This window comes from Genypterus blacodes, unplaced genomic scaffold (assembly GCF_046128005.1).
Source record: "Genypterus blacodes isolate CSIRO-AG114 ecotype Tasmania unplaced genomic scaffold, CSIRO-AGI_Gbla_v1 ptg000215l_1, whole genome shotgun sequence".
In the NCBI taxonomy this organism is placed as follows: domain Eukaryota; kingdom Metazoa; phylum Chordata; class Actinopteri; order Ophidiiformes; family Ophidiidae; genus Genypterus; species Genypterus blacodes.
The window spans coordinates 222,002-240,000 of NW_027467014.1; the positions used below are offsets into that span (position 1 = coordinate 222,002).

Below are 17,999 nucleotides of genomic sequence, written 5' to 3' on the forward strand. Positions count from 1 at the left end.
AAAACCTAACAACCCAAGTTTATGTTCATGAAATAAATGAAAACATGAATGAAAAGTGTTTCCTTATTTACTGCTGTATTGTAACTGTACTGTTTTACTTAAATATATAAATAAACAGATTTCTCTATTTCAGAAAATGATTGTTTCCTTTATTCCTCCTGTTACAATGTCAGAGTCTGAGGTTAAGATTGGCATTACGGCATTTCTCTGCCCTAGTACCCATTAGCAATGAAAGTATAGTACATTACATCAACTAAAGGTGTGTGAGTCAAACAGATGGCTGTACAATCGTAATGCTACTCCCTGATGTTTGATCGCCAGATGCTGAAGAGGACTATGTGAATGAGTTCACATTATAACCACCAGATGGCGCCGGAGCTCTGGTTTTGGCACCGTTTGAGACCGAGCTCACCAAAGTGCAGCTGTGCCCTATTGTGAAATTCTTCTCTGAAACCTCAATAATGAGTGTGTAGATGGCGATGTTTTAAAAGGCACAGAGCTCTTTCGGGATTTAAAAAGCAAAGCTGCAAAAGGTTTGGATGGGGCAAAACAGTTTTTAATACATCTCTAAATCCTTGTTCTGTTGCTCACAGATTGTTGATCTTTGCATTGTAGCGACTGGGAATGATTTAAAAGCTGAAGCAAATAAATGGGATCGCTTTGATAGAGAAAATGGTTATGAGGTCTGTTTAATAACACACGGTTACTGCACCTGTCTAATGTATGCTTCACTCAGAAGGGGGGGGGGGCACATAGCTTCTGTGGAAATCCCCTCACAGTTATGACACATTTGTTTGTCTTCAGCGTGATTTTCTCCACATGTGTTTTTCTGACTTACTGTGTGATGTCGAGCTATTTGGTGCAGCGTGTTAATATCCATGATAATACAGTTCACGGTATTGATTAAAGCACCTTCAATCCTAAACCCAGTGAGTTCCAGACAACATAGCAGGGCTGACATCTGTGTTTAAGCATATAAACACATAAAGTGCTGATTTTGCAGACATGACAATGGTGATCATGGGGAATTTCTCACTTCCTTTTAATGCAAGACAGTAGGTCAGTAATGGATGTTGCTTGGAAGTCCCTCCCTCCTTTAGAAGAGCACTCTGTTCATCTCACAGAAACCCTGATTCCCTTTGTTGGTTCCTTGCAGGAACATTAGATTTCAGCTTTGCATTTCCTTCAATGCCATTTCTCCAGACTGCTATACAATAGAACAAGAAAGGCAGTTGAGTCATAGTGATGTTATTTTGTCCTTGATGACAACAAGCACAATGTTATGCCCACATATTATAACTGAAGCAGGGGATGGTTGCAAACTGTGGACTGATGAAGTTGTTTTTGGCAAAACCCTAAAGGACCTGATCCTCCTGTGGAACTCAGTAACATATGACATATTTTGGTTCTAATGTGATCCTTGGTTGGAACCATTTTTATCACAGATAAATCACACATAATATTTATAGACACAAAAGTCTCAACATCCTTATTGTATTGAATGTCTTACAATCTGATCTGAAGTGTGGCAGGAAAACCTAATGCTCAACCATGCATTGATAGTATCAGAGATTGTTAGAGCAGCGGAGTGTATGCACGGTGTTTCCAGTAATAGACCCCCATCCAAAAGAACAGTTATGCAAATTAGAAAGAGACAAGGAAGGAGGATCTCCCCTTCTATTTTAGGAAATACACTTCAAACATTATAAGTTAAATAAAAAAAACATCAAAAACATAAATTAAGAGACTAATTTAGAAAATAACAAATTACACCATTTATGTTAGGGTTAGTATATGTAAGTATATGTTAGTATATATAGTATATATAGTTAATTCTGTATATATTCTGTATTCTGTATATATAATAGTACACTTTTGCACTTCTGGTTGGATGCTACTGCATTCCATTGGCTTGTACCTGTACTTGCTCATTGACAATAAAGTTGAATCTAATCTTATCTAATCTAATGTATCTATATCATAGTCATTCACATTTTTGGTTGTTCATTCGGCTGAAAGTCAAAAAGTTGCGGCATTTCTAAAGGAAACTGTAACAAACTAGATTTATGGGATTTGGAAGAATTTATACTCGTGCCATTTTTTCATTAAAATAAAATAAAAAATTGTCAATGAAGTAAAACTAAATACTCCCATGATGAAAATATACAAATATATAACTCAAACTAAGTCCTTGCCAAATTGGATAGGTATAATTAGAAATGCAAGAAATTGTATATTATATTATATGAACAATACAAACATTAAGGACAGAGAGCGACAAAACGAGAGAGGGAGAGAGAAAGAGAGACCTTCATTCTAAAACCAAGTGAGAGACCGAGTAACCCACAAAGGGTTAACAGGCCACGTCATCTTGATTGACGGGCCCTCCAGCCAATCAGCTCGCGTGTACACGCGCAGGTCATTGCGCTGTTTTCGGGAATAGGGACGTAACTTGTCAGGAAGCTTAGCTACCAGACCAGACAAGTGCGTTTCCGCGTAAACTACCCCGGTATCCACAATTTCGTTGGAATTTACGAAAGGTCGTTCACTATTGGGATACCGGATATCTTCCTGAGGCGTTTTGTCGTCAAGTACCGGACAAACCCACTTTATTTCCCGTTGAAGAGGAGTTCCGTCTTGGGACTTGGGGCTAATGAACTAAACGAAACGGAAGTAACTTGCCAGCTGTCTGGCTAAGCTTTTGCTAGGTGAGTAAATACCCCGTTATAAAGGATTCGCTAATGATGTTTTAATCCTCGCCTGGAAAATTAAACGCACCGATGTATACGATCAGTCTCAGTCGTTGTCACCCACGGTTGTTTTCTTAGAGATTCAGCTTTGTCCAGCTTTGGTCATCCAACTGGCTAGCAAGCTAGTAGTAATGTCTGCCAATCTCAGCACAGTGGAACACAGCTCAGTGTGTGTGTGTGTGTACTCTGACAGGACGGTCTGGGTTGTGTACGTGTACAGTAGCAACATCAAGGCCGAGGACAAAGTGTCAGGAAGACTTAATAATATGAAGCAATCAGATTCATCATCAACGCTGACCTACACTGCTGAAAACAGTTGGACTCCTCTTCATCAACACTGTTTGCTGTTAGACGTAGAGACGTGTGAGACGTAGAAGTGAAGACAAGTCAACAAAAAGGATCATTATTTTAAATATCTTCTCAGCTTTGTTCCCTCCCTCTTAGGTTTACATTTGAGCCTTTTCTGCAAGTGGAACTTAGTCTTTATATTTCAATATTTATCAATGTATATACATAATTACCTACATAATCAGGGATTACTTATTAAGTGATTATAATCTTCAGTTTTGCTTTATGCTGAATTGGGTTTTGATTTTGTTTTATGTATTTATTTTCATGTAAACATCATCTTGCTAGATATCTATCTTTTTAATCACCTGTAAATATTTGTACACTGGCCAGACAAACCCTAATATATATACTAAATATGAAGTCAGACTTTCAAAACAATCTTACAGCTTTACAACTTTATAACCTTGATAAATAACAAGAATAAGAAGGGTCCAACTTCACCCAGTTATTAAGACAGTTAAGCCTGATCATGAACGATTGCAATAGTAACCCTAAGCGACTATATTGTTACATTTTTAAAGATGTGTGTAATATAATATTAAATGACACAAAGGAATTATTATTTTTATACAGTAAATAATTTTCAGAATGTTTATTACAATTATGCATTTCTATTGACAATACAAGTAATAATAATAATAATAAGTAATGAACCGTCTAACAGATTTTCCAAAAATGAGAATTTGTTCTAAAAAGGATTTTAAGATAAAAGGTTACAGTCTAAAGGTAAAACATTTTTTTTTAAATAATTTCCCCCTAATATGTCGGTTAAATTGGCTGTGAATATTTCATTCTTATCTAACACACTATAATAAGATGAATGTAGTATGTTTCAGCAGCTACTTATCTTATTCAACCTTGGTCTAAATGTGCTTTGTTCAATTGTTGTCATAACAAATGAGAGCGTGAGGAACTGCTGCTTGGCTCGGATGTTCAGATGCATGTATGAACAAGCTGAGCACAAACCTGCAAGTGTTTTATGTAGTTAAAACAATATAAAAGGTGCATCATATTTTGCCTTTACTTAAGTGTAGTGGATGGTGAGTGGCAGAGCTTTAATGTAGCCTATTAACAACGTGAATTACAATAAAGTGTATATATAGTAGCAGTAGCTCGTGTTATGCTGCAGATGTTATTTCCCCAACTGCTTCTTCCTGCTTCAAGGACTTTGTCACAGAAACAGAGCAATCACTTGGTTACGTTGTCGCTAAATAGAATCCGTGCTGTACGAACACTCTGTCTTCTATTTGATATCACGTCATCTGAATGTTAGAGATGCGTAGTTATGACTTAAAGCTATTTCATATGTTTGAGACATCAGGCGTTAAACAGTATTCTCTTTGTTTGCTGTGGGAAAAATGACACACGAAGCATGAGGCATGAAGCATGAAGCATGAGGCATGAAGCGCCCTCTCTCAGGGCCTTTCCCCGCACCGAGGATTGCACAATAGGTGAAGAAGAGCACAAACTGTGGGCTCGTCTTTATGTTGCACAGCCTGAAATGCAGCTTGAACAAGTTGTTTTGCAGAGCACTTTGAATTCAAACGCTTTATTCACTCGGTCATGTTGCGGCAAAAAGCACTGGTGGAAATTATTTGAAAAAAAACCCAAACAGTAATAGTTCTAAATGCAAATAGGCATTTTCCATAATAAATTCCGTCAGAACAGCTCAAAGATCAGTGACGGATAAATCATTCAGTTTATTAAACACAGCGTTAAATTACACACACCACAAGTTTAGGAGCATGACAGACAGACATGGCCTTACGCAAAACCTGCCTTTCACTGTTATGCAAATTTTGAACAGTTACACATTATATAAGACTAAACCCTGGTTCAGAATCCCCCTGAATAAACAAGTAATGCCATCCTGGACTAACAACAATTGAGGTTTACATTGAGGTGAGTGGCCTTTGTGCTCCTAAGTGTTAGACCTGCTAATGTGGTGCCTCATCTGAATTAATCTGTAGTTGCGGTCAGATTAGCACCTGGCATTGTTGGTTGGGTAGTTGAAGCCGTCTATTGGAATGTTAATTGTTTGGGATCAACTAGTGGGACACACAATGGAGCGAGCCAAACAGTCCTCCAATTATGGCCCCGCCTCTCAATTGTGATGCAATGTTCCCACTGAAATTGAAAGGCTTATTTTGTGGATTGGGAAAAGTGTTGGCAAGGGTTAACCTGCGATCCAGGTGGGACTTGAACCCACAATCCCCAGCTTCGGAGGCTGATGCCTTATCCATTAGGCCACTGGACCTCTGTATTGGTGGGGGGGAGTTGTGATCACTAGAAAGTAGCTGGAAATACTCTGCTCTACTCATTTCTTGGCAGTCCTAAAATCAAATGACCTTTTAAGAGACAAGTTAGTGGGAGGTTAACAGATGTGACAAATAAAAAAAGCACAATGATAAGCGGGAAGAACATTTAAACTGTAGGTTAAGGCCTCCCACTTTAGGTTACTGCCAAATTAATATGATCTTTAATGAGGTGTCTCTAAATCATATAGGCCAGTTGTGTTTTATTAACCTTTGTGTTCATTAAAATGTGTTAAAACCCCAGAATACCCCACATATATTCCAGGCAGGTTTTTATTCAGATTACACATTTATTAAGTTCTCATTGCCAACAGGGGAGGATTCTATTGCACATATTGATTTTTACATGAAGTCATTATCTGGGTGTTAATATTGATATGGAGCGATCCTTCTGTGGGTATAATCTCAGAGAAAAAGACGTAGATATGAATCATATAGACCTGTTAGTATGAGAGCTCCTCCTCTGGTTTCTGCATTCTAACACGGAACATTTCTGCTTACTTGAACGTTCCGGTTTGCACCTTTTTACTTCAACTGAGTACTTTTGTTTTTCTGAACATTAAATAGAAAACGTGGGTAATTTAAGGTATCAAAGCCATTTTTCCTCTTTTTTCAAACACAACTGTTAAATGGACTTAAGGTGGTGAATGTTTACATAAAGTTACAGTTTAGAATGAAAATGTTTCCTCACAATGGCACCGCTGTTTATCCAGTGGCTTTATGTCTCTGTCGGTGCACTGATGGATGTGAAGGACTCTCTCTCCGATCTGAAGTATGAAAGGCTTCCTCTCAGCCGACAGTGTAGGCCAAACCTCTCGCAAGCTCTTTTATGTCTCGGTAATGAAGCTGACGTCATTTCTCTGGGAATATGTGGGCTCAGTGAAGTCACCGCTGCATTCTGAGGCAGTGCACGGTGATGATATGAGTCATCAGGCTGCTGCGTCTGACATCGTACTGCTGTTCACTGTAACGCAGACACATCAGCATCATCATCACACCCGAGGTCTTCTTCAGACGTGCGTGTCGTGCTAAGATTTGCTTGCAGACAGGTCACGTGACACATCAGGTCAAAGCAAAAGGATAATGCAACATCCCTACTTCCCTTGTTCTCTCTCTCTCTTCCGCTTCGTTCAGTGTCGGATTGACAACTCTGCGGATGATGGAGCTGAGCAGGCAACTCTGCGGGAAGATGAGGAGGTCCAGCAAGAGAGCCCCGCTGTCCTCCTCCACTACCGCCTCCTCCCTGAGAGGCCTGGAGATACACTTTTACCTCCACGACATGCACCAGCTAGAGTACTTCAAAGATTGCTACACTGCTGAGGAGCTCTGTGTGGAGGCTGCCAAAAAAAGCTGTGAGTCTTTGACATGTTGAACTCTGCTCACACACTGCACCGCTCACATGGTCGGTCAAGTACAAACATGTATTATTCAACTTCAGTTTCATTGCAACTCCTGTATTGACCTCATTTTACCCTGCATTCTAAACTACCACACATATTCATTAGCAATGTACTTGACAATTGCCCTGTTCCTCATAGTCTTATCTGTAGAAATGTAGGTTTTAAAACTGTAATCCAACACTTCTGTCCTCTGCAGCGTCACACATCTCTGCTGACTGCCTCCGTTCAACCCTAGCACGGTCATGCAGAATATGACAGAGAAATTAGTCATCAGAACTCATAGCCCATTGTGTTGTTGTTGTGTCAATAAATCAAGGCGCCTAATTTTCCAGTTCCAGTTTGAAACGCTAATGTGTGATAAAAGCAATCTGAAGTGTAGCAATCATTACAACAATACCCGTATGTTGCAGCAGAGGATGCGACGATGACGCCACGTCTCACTGAGCCTTACCTCAGAATTTCTCTCCAGTCACTCCGAATGACAAAATTGCTAGTTTCTTAACGTTAGTTCCCTTTAAGATTCTTCAGTGTAAAAACATTGATGGTGTAAGCGAGTCAGACGACTATGATAACATCCTGTTTTTGTTTACGTGGTTTGATAAACAGAATAGTTTTGCTCTGCAGCTGAAGATAAGACTGCTCTGTGATTGATCAGTTTCCTCCGCTCTCCTCTTCCCTCCTCAGCCATCTCTCCCTTGTGCCATAACCTGTTTGCTCTGTACAATGAGACGACGGGCGTGTGGTACCCCCCCAACCATAAGTTCAACATCACAGACGACACCAGCGTCAAGCTGCACTTTCGCATGAGGTGAGAACAGCTTCACCGTCAGAGTGAAGATGGTGACGGGGATGATGGAGAGAAAGTGTTCACCGGAACTCCCACAATTTTTTTAAAGAATAGACTGAACTCTCTCCAGAATTAATTTGGAAGGTAGCATTTCATGCAAAGAGGGAAAACAGCATTACTGTCATATCGCTCTTACTTCCCCTTTCTCTGCACTCTGCTCTGATAATAGCGAGAGAGAAAGGCGAATGTGCTAAGAGACAAAGAGGCGTGTGTGTGTGTGTGTGTGTGTGTGTGTGTGTGTGTGTGTGTGTGTGTGTGTGTGTCTGTGTGAGAGAGAGACAGAGAGAGCGAGCCTAATTGTGTTTTGGTGCTGCAGCCTGCTTTGCATTGTGTAGTGCATCGTCTAGCGGTGTAGCAATCTACCATCAAACAGGGTGTTGTGGTCATGACTTTGATACACACACACACTGGAGCACAAACAAATACTCAAAACACAAACACACACACACACACACACACACACACACACACACACACACACACACACACACACACACACACAGGGTTTAATGGTCGCCAGGATCGGTTGAAAAAAATGTAAACATTGAGTTTGCCATGTAGTTGCTGCGTAGTCAAGATTGAATTAAAGCGTTGGATCAGTAATGAGTCAACAGTCAGGTTTAGGTAGTGTTTTTGTCACAAATTTCACAACTTGTTTTTGAAAATAGTTTTATTTTCCCTTAAAAAAATATAGTGGTTTGTAGAAATTTGGCTCAGATTTCTATATTTTTACCCTCAATTTCTGTTATACACTTAAGCTTTAGTGGCCAGGAAGGAAATAAATGAAAACACAGAAGAAAGTGTAAGTGAAGTAGAATAAGAACAACTCTCTTTAAGCTAAAGGAAAGGTTCACCTCCAAAAGAGCGACGTGATCGAAACAATGCAAAACACAGACCAACCTTTAGCCCAACTGATAATAATTTCCACCCAAGCGTCACACACACACGTCCTGTCCTGACTCACTTATTACATAACATCCCTTCTTAATGTCTACCTGGGATAACTTCCTGCAAATGTTTGTTCTGCCATCATTTAAATCACTGAACCTCTGTAGCTGAGAGAGGCCTTACTAGGAAAGTTTTTTCCTTTTCCTGCTGTCACATTCCTGTTGTGTAGTAATGAAGGATGCACACACACCTCCTGAGTCACTTAACAAAGGAAATGAAGAATATACAAATGCCATAGTACAGAAAACTCTAGGCTTATGAATGCGTAAGCCCACTGTGTACAGTATTAACTGTACTAACGACATTTTGACGTGTATGCAGCGGTGCAGTAAACATACCTCTGAGCAGATATACCATTTCCTCTGAAAGGCACGGGCCAGTCGAACATTTTGTTTCACAGAAAACAGGATGGAGGTCAAAAATTACAAGGGAACAAAATGACATATTACGAGGGGATTTCTTTTTTGCATGAAGAGAGAAGGAGGGCAAGATTATGAGACACAGTGGAGACAACAGTTTTTTGTCATAAAGTCATTTTCCTCTTTATTCTCTGGAGAAAGTACACAAGGCAATAAAGCACTTCCTGTTCCATTGTCTTTGCACGCTTTACACGCACACACACCATACATGTACACGCACACACACACGCATGCAGAGACATACCGAGGCACGTTCATGTTGAGTTTAGATTCCCAACTCAAATGTCTTCTACTTGGACGCAGAATCATTTTTTGTCGTATTGTTGACTGGAAAACGAGTTTCCAGTCAAACGACGGTTAAATCAATGCATTCAGAAATAATGAAAGTTTCCAGAAGCTAAGTGGTGTAAATCCCCCCTCATCATCGTGTATCAGAGATTGAAGCCTCCTCAATAGTCCAAAGAAAACATTAGATGTGTATTTGTTTGTCCCAGTTGCAGGTTTTTCAACATTTATCTTCCCTTTTTTGTCAAGAGTCCAACTCTCTCTGTCTCCTTTTGTACTCTGCACACCATCAACACCGTCTATCGTTTCCATTAACATGCCCGCTGTTTCCTCTTCCTGTCAGATTTTACTTTAAAAACTGGCACGGCACCACAGAGGGAGAGTCTCCAGTGTGGAGGCACTGCATCAGCAAACTCAGAGGAGGTCTCAGCCCTCAGAAAACACCAGAGGGAACGCCTCTCCTAGACGCTGCCTCCCTTGAGTACTTGTTCGCACAGGTGTGTATTGGCGCGCCAGGTTTGCATTTATTAGACAGATTAACGAAGAACTTACTCATCTTTTTTTTTTTGAAATTGTAATTGTTAAAGTTCTGTGTCCTCCTTTCTTTTTCCCTGGAGAGATTCACACTGTTTATGCCAGAAAAAGCTCAAATGTGTGTCTGACGTGATCAGCTTTTTCTACTGTATAAATATGTGTGTGTGTGGGGGTGTCTTTGTGTTTGTCTCAGGGCCAGCATGACTTCCACAAGGGTATTGCCCCACTGAGGACGCCCCAGACTGAGGCAGAGCAACACGAGATAGAGAACGAATGTTTGGGCATGGCCGTGCTCGCCATCACGTACAATGCCATGAGCACGGGCAAACCTCTGACCACTGCCTCCCACGAAATGAGGTAATGAATCACACACACACACACACACACGTGCACACATTTCCACTGTCTTTGTAGTCTGTTTTCTACTCTATTCTCTGTCCTTATCTTTACTCCAGTAAATTCATGTTTACACGCGACACCAGCCAATACAAACACACATTTGCGTATCCAAAGAGAGACTCAAACAAAGACTGTCACCGTGGTGGAAAAATTATGCTCACATGTTGGCATCAAACTGCTTTTAGCTTGTGTGATTTCTAACTTTTATCAGACTTACCCGGGGCCAGGTGGTGTTTGCCTTCTCTTCTTCATAGGCCGTTGACAGACAAGACATAATTGCATGCTACAAAAACAAAGCACAGTAACAAAAACAATACTTATCTGTCTCTCTCCCACCCTTAATCCCACAAGCTACAAACGGTTCATCCCAGAGTCGCTGAACCGCAACATAAAGCAGCGCAACATCCTGACACGCATCCGCATCAACAACGTCTTCAAGAAATTCCTCAACGAATTCAACCGCCGCACGGTCATGGAGAGCAACATCAAACTGTACGACCTGAAGATCAAATACTTGGCCACGTTGGAAGGTCTAACCAGCGGCCTGGGCAGTGAGCTGCTGGAGGCCATCTCGCTCAGCGTAACACAGGAAGGAGAGGTTTGCAACGGTTACAATGGTAAGAATTCAGGAGAGATGAGGCGCCGTCTATGGTTTAAAGGTCTTAGAAACTAGGCCAGGTTTCTGCCCGCAGCGTGGGTCTTTGTTTGGATATCAGGCAGATTGCGATAAGAACATCTGCTACTCAAGTAGTAACACGACGCCCTCGAGCTGGAGTGTAAAGTTGTTTCTGTTGTTTGGGATGTTAAAATGGTGGTCAAGATATGAATGAGTATGAAAGTGTTTGTAGAATGTGTTATTATCTCTAATCTTGATATCTAGTATTTTGCACAGATGGATTTGAACCCAGGGGCTTTTTTTCTGCAAGGTGTTAAACTGTTTAATTTCTTAATTTCTGACGCTACACTAAGTGATTACATGGGATACCTCCGATAATAATTGCATTTTGTAATATGCAATAATTTTCCAATCAAATGGAGCCAAAGTATTGATTTGGAGAAGCTGATTTGTTAGCTAAATGTAAAATTATGTGTCTGTTTCCAAAATCTTAATGAGAGCTGAACTTGGAATCTATGAACAAATAACAAACATTTAGCATGGGTATGTTATTATATTTCTATACCTGAGATTGAAAAGATTGAGACAGAGCTGCTCTACTGCAAAGCCACACTTACAGTTAGTCCTACTTTAATATTTTAGGCTGTAAATAGTTAAAGCAGTGGTTCTACTTGGTGGTGTGTTTACATGCACAGTGTACCTGTGGTGTGACATGTTTGTTGACATCCAAATGCATTTACCGCTCTGTGCGTGTGCTGATGGTTTAAAGCAAAAGCGAAAGGAACAAAGTTGTTGACGTGAAATATTAAACCATTTAGCATCTTGGTTGGCTTCTTGGATAAACTGGGTTAATAAAATGATGATCTATAATATGTCATAGAATTATAGATCATAGAATCGTGGAGGGATTATGGCTTTGTGTGTAATTCCTGAAACACTGTGACGTGATGCCATTTGTTGCCTTTTGCTCAGGATACAGCAACCACAGCCAGAGTCAGAACACGGAAACCAGCCACAACGTGCAGGTCCTGGTGAGCGGCACCACCGGAATCTCCTGGAGGAAGAAACCTGCCACGGTGAGTGTGACGGCATGAGAGAGTGATCAGATTGTGAGATGTGAAGCTTTGAAGGGCTGGCCTGGCATTCTGATCAGTTTTGGATTAAATGTTATAACGAAAAGACAAATGTGACAAAGCAAAGAGGACAAGGGCACTTCTTGGCTCATTTTAAGCATTAATCTGACATCTACACCTCCTCCCATGTTTTCTCTACAGTACAAATATGAACCTAGCATATGTCTGCGTTCTACACTTTCTAAATAGATGTCTGTGATGTCCAAAGAGAAGGGCAAGTCTAAGAAGAACAAGCAGGACGGAAAGCAGAAAAACGGCAGGAAGAAAGAGGCGGACGAGGGCTGGGTGATGTTCTGCGACTTCCACGAGATCACACACACCGTCATTAAAGAGACAACGGTTACCATTTATCGACAGGACAACAAGAAACTGGTGAGGGAAACATTCAGAGCAAAGAGCGGCTCGATGCGGTAGCTGCCACGTAACCAGACTTTGACCTGAATTTGTTTTTATATTCCCAGCTATAATGATCACAGGGAGTGTCGATTAGCACGAGTGTATTCTTATCAGTTGTCATAGTCCCGTGGGATCATACGGCTCTGTGAATGAATTGCTGATTAGTGATGATCTCAATGCTGGTGAACGTTTGCTTGCTTTGCACGTTATGATGATTATCCAGGGTGTGTCGCTCAAATTTCAAATTCAAGCCAAACAAACCAAGCTGTTAGAAGTAGATACTAATGGTGTTTATTGTTTGCCAAGTCAGATACTGTCAACTGAATTATAGATAATATAGCAAATGTATTTGTGGCTTACTGAGGATGTAGGACTGAGGAAATTAGATCTTCAATCCTCTGAAATCTTTAGCATAGTTGTGTTGTTCTGAAGTAAAGGCTCAGAGTTTGATACTTTTTTGTTTTCTTTGCTGAACCAATCCTTACTGGACTTGCTTTGCTGCTGGTGTGGAATTTTCTCAAACCGCAAGAATTACGCGCAACAACAGAATGACACGTGTTGTTTGAGTCACAGCTCATCCGTGCAGGATAAAGCCCTCACCGACTGAACTGTTGTTGCATACCTGGAGGCGTTACAGGACAGGGTGTCAGCGATGCCATTAGTCATGAGTCATGCCTAGCGTGACTGCTCAGTCCTGGCTTGTAAAGTTTGTGTACTTTACCACTACCAACAACTCAGCAAATTGACAGCCTTCTATTATAAATGGACTCAGTTGTAAAACCCACTAATTGCCTTATCAGGCCCTGGCATCACGGGCTGAGTAACCTGCACTAATGCATCTGGCTGTCACAGCTAATGTGCCCAACGCCAATATGTGCTTTTGGATGAGTGCCATGTGGAAGCTGAGCTGCTTTGTCTTAAGTTATCAATCATAAAAATCATCGATCATAATGGGTGATGTCACGTTTCAAATTTTGTAAACATCAGAAGTGATTTTCTCCCCTGACCTCCTGGTCTTCTCTGTCTCGATCTCTCCAGGAGCTGAACATGGCGTCCAGGGCTGAGGCTCTGTCCTTTGCGGCCCTGGTGGACGGATATTTCAGACTGACTGTGGATGCACATCACTTCCTGTGCAAGGATGTGGCCCCCACCTCAGTTGTGGATAACATCCACAACGGTTGCCATGGACCCATCTGGTTGGTGTTGACAAACATTTATGTGTGTGTGTGTGTGTTTTATTGCTCTTCCTGACGCACTGATGTACAAACGTATTCTCTCTTCTGATTTTCCACACTGTTTCTTCCTTCCAGTTCCTTAGAGTTTTACTGTTCTTCAGCCATACCCTAGATTTAATTATAGCAACCGGAAATGAAGCAGTGATCCTCCTCTTAATCACCAACCTGTGTTTTATGATTCAATTCATTTAATTGAATTTTAAGTCCTGCTTTATTGCTTTTTGCCGTATCGCTACATAAATCTGAAGCTGGTATTTTAAGTTTTAAATACACAACCGTGCCACCTTTTAACGCCCCTGACTTTACTGCCTTCGCCTCTCGCCAGCACCGAGTACGCCATTCACAAGCTGCGGCAGGAAGGCAACAAGGAGGGCGCCTACGTCCTGCGCTGGAGCTGCACCGATTACCACTACATCATCATCACCGTGGTCTGCACCGAGGTAGGCTCGGATCGGTCAACGTTCGGTTGCGACACTTTCAGCCGACATGTGTGTTTGTACTGAGAATTACAACGTTGACACAGATCGGGTTTCGTCAAGTTGGAGTCAAACCCGTGATGGGCTTTGTTTTTGTAAAGCTCACAGTGCTATAAAAAGGTTTCGGTGGGGGGAAATCCTGGTTAGTTTCAGCTGAGCTCTAGCTGTCTGTGGGCCTTTTTCCTCATACCAACATACCAGGAAGTGTTCTGTTAAGTGTTTACAGTAACGCACGCTCATGAGTGGGAATGCCCTGAAGTATACAGTAATGACTAGCTTCCCTCTGATGTACTGGAAGAGACTTGTTGTGCTGCTTATCATTTGCAACCAGTGACGGCACACACACACACACACACACACACACACACACACACACATAAACTGACTGTTGGGGTTCTATATTCACGGTTTTGGAGAAAATCTGAATAAATCTAATATTGTTGTTAATAAAAGGGATATTTGTCTGATATTTGCATACATTTATGTCCTCTTTTAACTAAAATGTTGCTGTTTTTGATGGAAAGATGATTAAACACTCCTTCCTTATCTTCCTCTTTATCTCCTCTTGCCCTCCTGGCCTCTTCCCCGGCATCCAGATGGACCTGAAGGAGTCGCGCCCCGTTCGTCAGTACAAGAACTTCCAGATCGAGGTGACCTTCGAGGGGTACCGCCTGTACGGCACCGAGACGCTCCGGCCCAACCTCAAGGAGCTTCTGGAGCACTTGGAGGGACAGAGTCTTCGCACCGACAACCTCTGTTTCCAGCTGCTGCGTTGCTGTCCTCCGCAGCCCAGAGGTAAAGTCCCTTCAGCTGACACACACACAGATCTAGTCAACAGTATTCAAATGAAGCACATGGAAATACAACCCAGTAGTCTATGGATACAAAAATAACAACAATGTTCAAACATTAATGGCTGCAGTGCATTTATGTTTACATACTGTATGTTTGTAAGGTTTTGCTTGCAAGAAGCAGCAAGAAGTGCACTGTATGTGTACGTGCGTGTGTTTGAATCCCGCTGACCGAGTTTAAGGGAGGTGTATGTGTGTTTGTGTGTGTGTGTGTGCCTGTGTGTGTGTGTCTGTGTGAAACGGTGACAGAGAGGAAGAGAGAGTTGTAAATGTGGGTTTCCGGAGCTAAAGTAGAGCTCTTGTGTTTACTTCTTCACACAGTGAAAGGTGGAGTCATGAGTTCATGCGTGTTGAGGTTTGCGGGGCCGAAAAGGGCGGCGCCTGCATTTTACCCTTTTGAATTATTATGTTTTACCTTTAACAACCTTCAACCTAAAATAAACGTGTGTGTGTGTGTGTGTGTGTGTGTGTGTGTGTGTGTGTGTGTGTGTGTGTGTGTGTGTGTGTGTGTGTGTGCGTGTGTGTGCTTGTGTTGCAAGACCTTTGGGAAGCAATTAGGGTTTTGTTGAGTTTCCAGTAGACAGTATAATTTGCGATGCAGTAAGTGTGTGCTGCAGTGTCTGCATGTTATGGAAGTGTGCAGTGTGTGCATACAGAGCACTCACATGTTGGTTGATGCTGATGGAGTGCAGATGCTTTTTTTTAAAAACCACAATGTGTGGGTTTTCACAGCGATAGTTCTCACACACACACACACACACACACACACACACACACACACACACACACACACACACACACACACACACACACACACGCAGGCACGTAAGACACAAAAACACACATTTTCACTTAAACCTCCCACACAGATCTGTACATACAGAAATATAAAATGAATCGGTGTGGTAGGTAACCTGACCTGTATATCTATTCACATCATTGCCACATTGACGTAATCGTTGGAGGCTCGTTTTACCACATGTAAACACTTCTGCTCCTATGCTGTGTCGCAGTGTGTGTGTGTGTGCATGTGTGTATGTGCAGGAGCCTCGTGCGCTGCCACAGACGATGCAGTCGCGAGTGATAACCGAGTCGGAATGTCGCAATGTTCACTGCATGTTGTTGCTGCCTGAAATGAATCCAGTGCGGTGGCTGTCTGCAGAGCGCTTTGCTCCGGATGAACAATGAGCTCCTTAAGCCTTTATGGTTGTCAAAGTTTGTCCCTGTGCGGCGATAATGAACACTTACCAGACCAGCTGCGCTATCAGCAACAGGGCCGTGCAACTGATCACAGCACAGATGCATTTCTACAGTAGACAGCTTTCAAGTCTCTGCAGGTCTTTATATGTGCGTTTGCTTTGGAAATGGTGAATAGTATGTAATTGATATGCAAGCCATACAGTAACCCCCTAAATGTTGTGGTTTGAGCCTTAAAGTGTGTGTTTGTTGCTGCAGAGGTTTCTAACCTGCTGGTGGTGACTAAAGACAGAGCTCCAGTGCTGCAGACGCCCATGCAGGAGAGCCAGCTCAGCTTCCATCGCATCCTCAAGGAGGAGATCCAGGAGGTAAAGCTCTGCCTCCATTCAGTCTAACCAGGAGGAGTAACTGATCAAAGAAATGCTGGAGGTGAGACTTCTATTACGCACAGCTTTGACCTCTCACTCTGCTGCATTCCAGGGAGAGCACCTCGGCCTGGGAACGAGAACCAACATCCACTCAGGCATTCTGAGGGTGAAGAGTGAGGATGTGGAGGACGCGGGGAACACATCCTTCCAGGAGGTCAAGGTCGTCCTGAAGGTGCTGGGCTCTGGACACAGAGACATCTCCCTGGTGAGGCACACGCTGACCCCTGCACTGCTCCTCTCCCTCGCCTGTGTTTTGTTTGTCTTTGACGTTTCTTCGTCTTTCTGTCCGTAGGCGTTCTTTGAAACAGCAAGTATGATGAGACAAGTGTCCCACAAACACATCGTGCTGCTCTATGGCGTGTGTGTCCGCCACCAGGAGAGTAAGTGACCTTTAAAAGCTTCTGTATGTGCTGTGGGTGTGGGGTGTGTATCGCCTCATTGTGATGGTGTGTGGGAGGCAGTGGCTCAGTGGGTAGTGCTTCCGCTTGGGAACGGGAGGGTCGCCGGTTCGAGCCTCTGCCGAGGTGCCCCTGAGCAAGGCACCGAACCCTCAAGTGCGCCCCCCTCTGCGAAGGGGGGGAGGTCGCTTTGGATGAAAGCGACTTACTTACAAATGATCCGAATGTAATGTAATGTGTGTGTGTATGTGTGTGTGGAACAGATATCATGGTGGAAGAGTTTGTCCAACTGGGACCACTGGACCAGTTTATGAGGAGACAGCAGAGTCCACTCAGCACTCCGTGGAAGTTCCAAGTGGCCAAGCAGCTGGCCTCAGCACTCAGCTACCTGGTGAGGAGCAGATGAAACACACACACACACACACATATACACATACACGTCTGTGCAGTAACAGGCCGATTAAGTCGTCCTTATTTCAAAATAAGACGTTTAGATGGAAACTAATTGCCTTGTTTTGTTGGTGTGTGTGTTTGTGTGTGTGTGTAGGAAGACAAAAAGCTGGTCCACGGCTTTGTGTGTGCTAAGAACATCCTGTTGGCCAGAGACGGGATGGGCGAGGACAAGGAGGGACCCTTCATCAAGCTCAGCGACCCGGGGATTCCTATCACCGTCCTCACCAGAGAGGGTGAGCAACTAAGCTCTTAGAAACTATGTCACATAAGTTAGATTTGATGAACTTTCCATTTTAATTTGCGGCCCCTAAAATGGAGAGGGAAGTATAAATATGAATGGATCGTTGAGTTTACACAGCAGGAGTTCCGTCTTTGTTCTGTCTTGGAATTTGTTAGACGTATGTTAGGACATGAGAGTCTCTGCTTTCTCTTTTCGTCAACTGGAAGTGAAGGTAACAACTTACAAGTCTGAATGCAAAAAGTGAAAGCAACAAAAAGAGAAACTTAAAAACGAACCCTAACTGAAGTTATAAATGTACTTGGACAACACACACACACAGACACACAC

General features: G+C 42.5%; 1 protein-coding gene and 1 non-coding gene across 2 annotated transcripts in view; one reads left to right on the forward strand and one right to left on the reverse strand.

Moving 5' to 3' along the window:
• The first annotated feature begins 2,422 nt into the window (after positions 1-2,422).
• jak1 (Janus kinase 1) overlaps positions 2,423-17,999 on the forward strand; it is a 23,874-nt gene continuing 8,297 nt past the window's right edge. Inside the window, exons 1-16 of the mRNA XM_076170149.1 lie at positions 2,423-2,708; positions 6,551-6,768; positions 7,501-7,624; positions 9,659-9,812; positions 10,043-10,206; positions 10,600-10,865; positions 11,837-11,940; positions 12,187-12,369; positions 13,432-13,589; positions 13,954-14,068; positions 14,701-14,899; positions 16,411-16,520; positions 16,633-16,785; positions 16,873-16,960; positions 17,242-17,369; positions 17,526-17,664. Of these exons, the coding sequence (XP_076026264.1) occupies positions 6,573-6,768; positions 7,501-7,624; positions 9,659-9,812; positions 10,043-10,206; positions 10,600-10,865; positions 11,837-11,940; positions 12,187-12,369; positions 13,432-13,589; positions 13,954-14,068; positions 14,701-14,899; positions 16,411-16,520; positions 16,633-16,785; positions 16,873-16,960; positions 17,242-17,369; positions 17,526-17,664 (2,281 nt within the window). The 5' untranslated portion in view covers positions 2,423-2,708; positions 6,551-6,572. The remainder of the gene's footprint in view (positions 2,709-6,550; positions 6,769-7,500; positions 7,625-9,658; positions 9,813-10,042; positions 10,207-10,599; positions 10,866-11,836; positions 11,941-12,186; positions 12,370-13,431; positions 13,590-13,953; positions 14,069-14,700; positions 14,900-16,410; positions 16,521-16,632; positions 16,786-16,872; positions 16,961-17,241; positions 17,370-17,525; positions 17,665-17,999) is intronic.
• On the reverse strand, positions 5,286-5,358 carry trnar-ccg (transfer RNA arginine (anticodon CCG)). Its single transcript has one exon. It is a non-coding gene; the product is annotated as a tRNA-Arg (tRNA).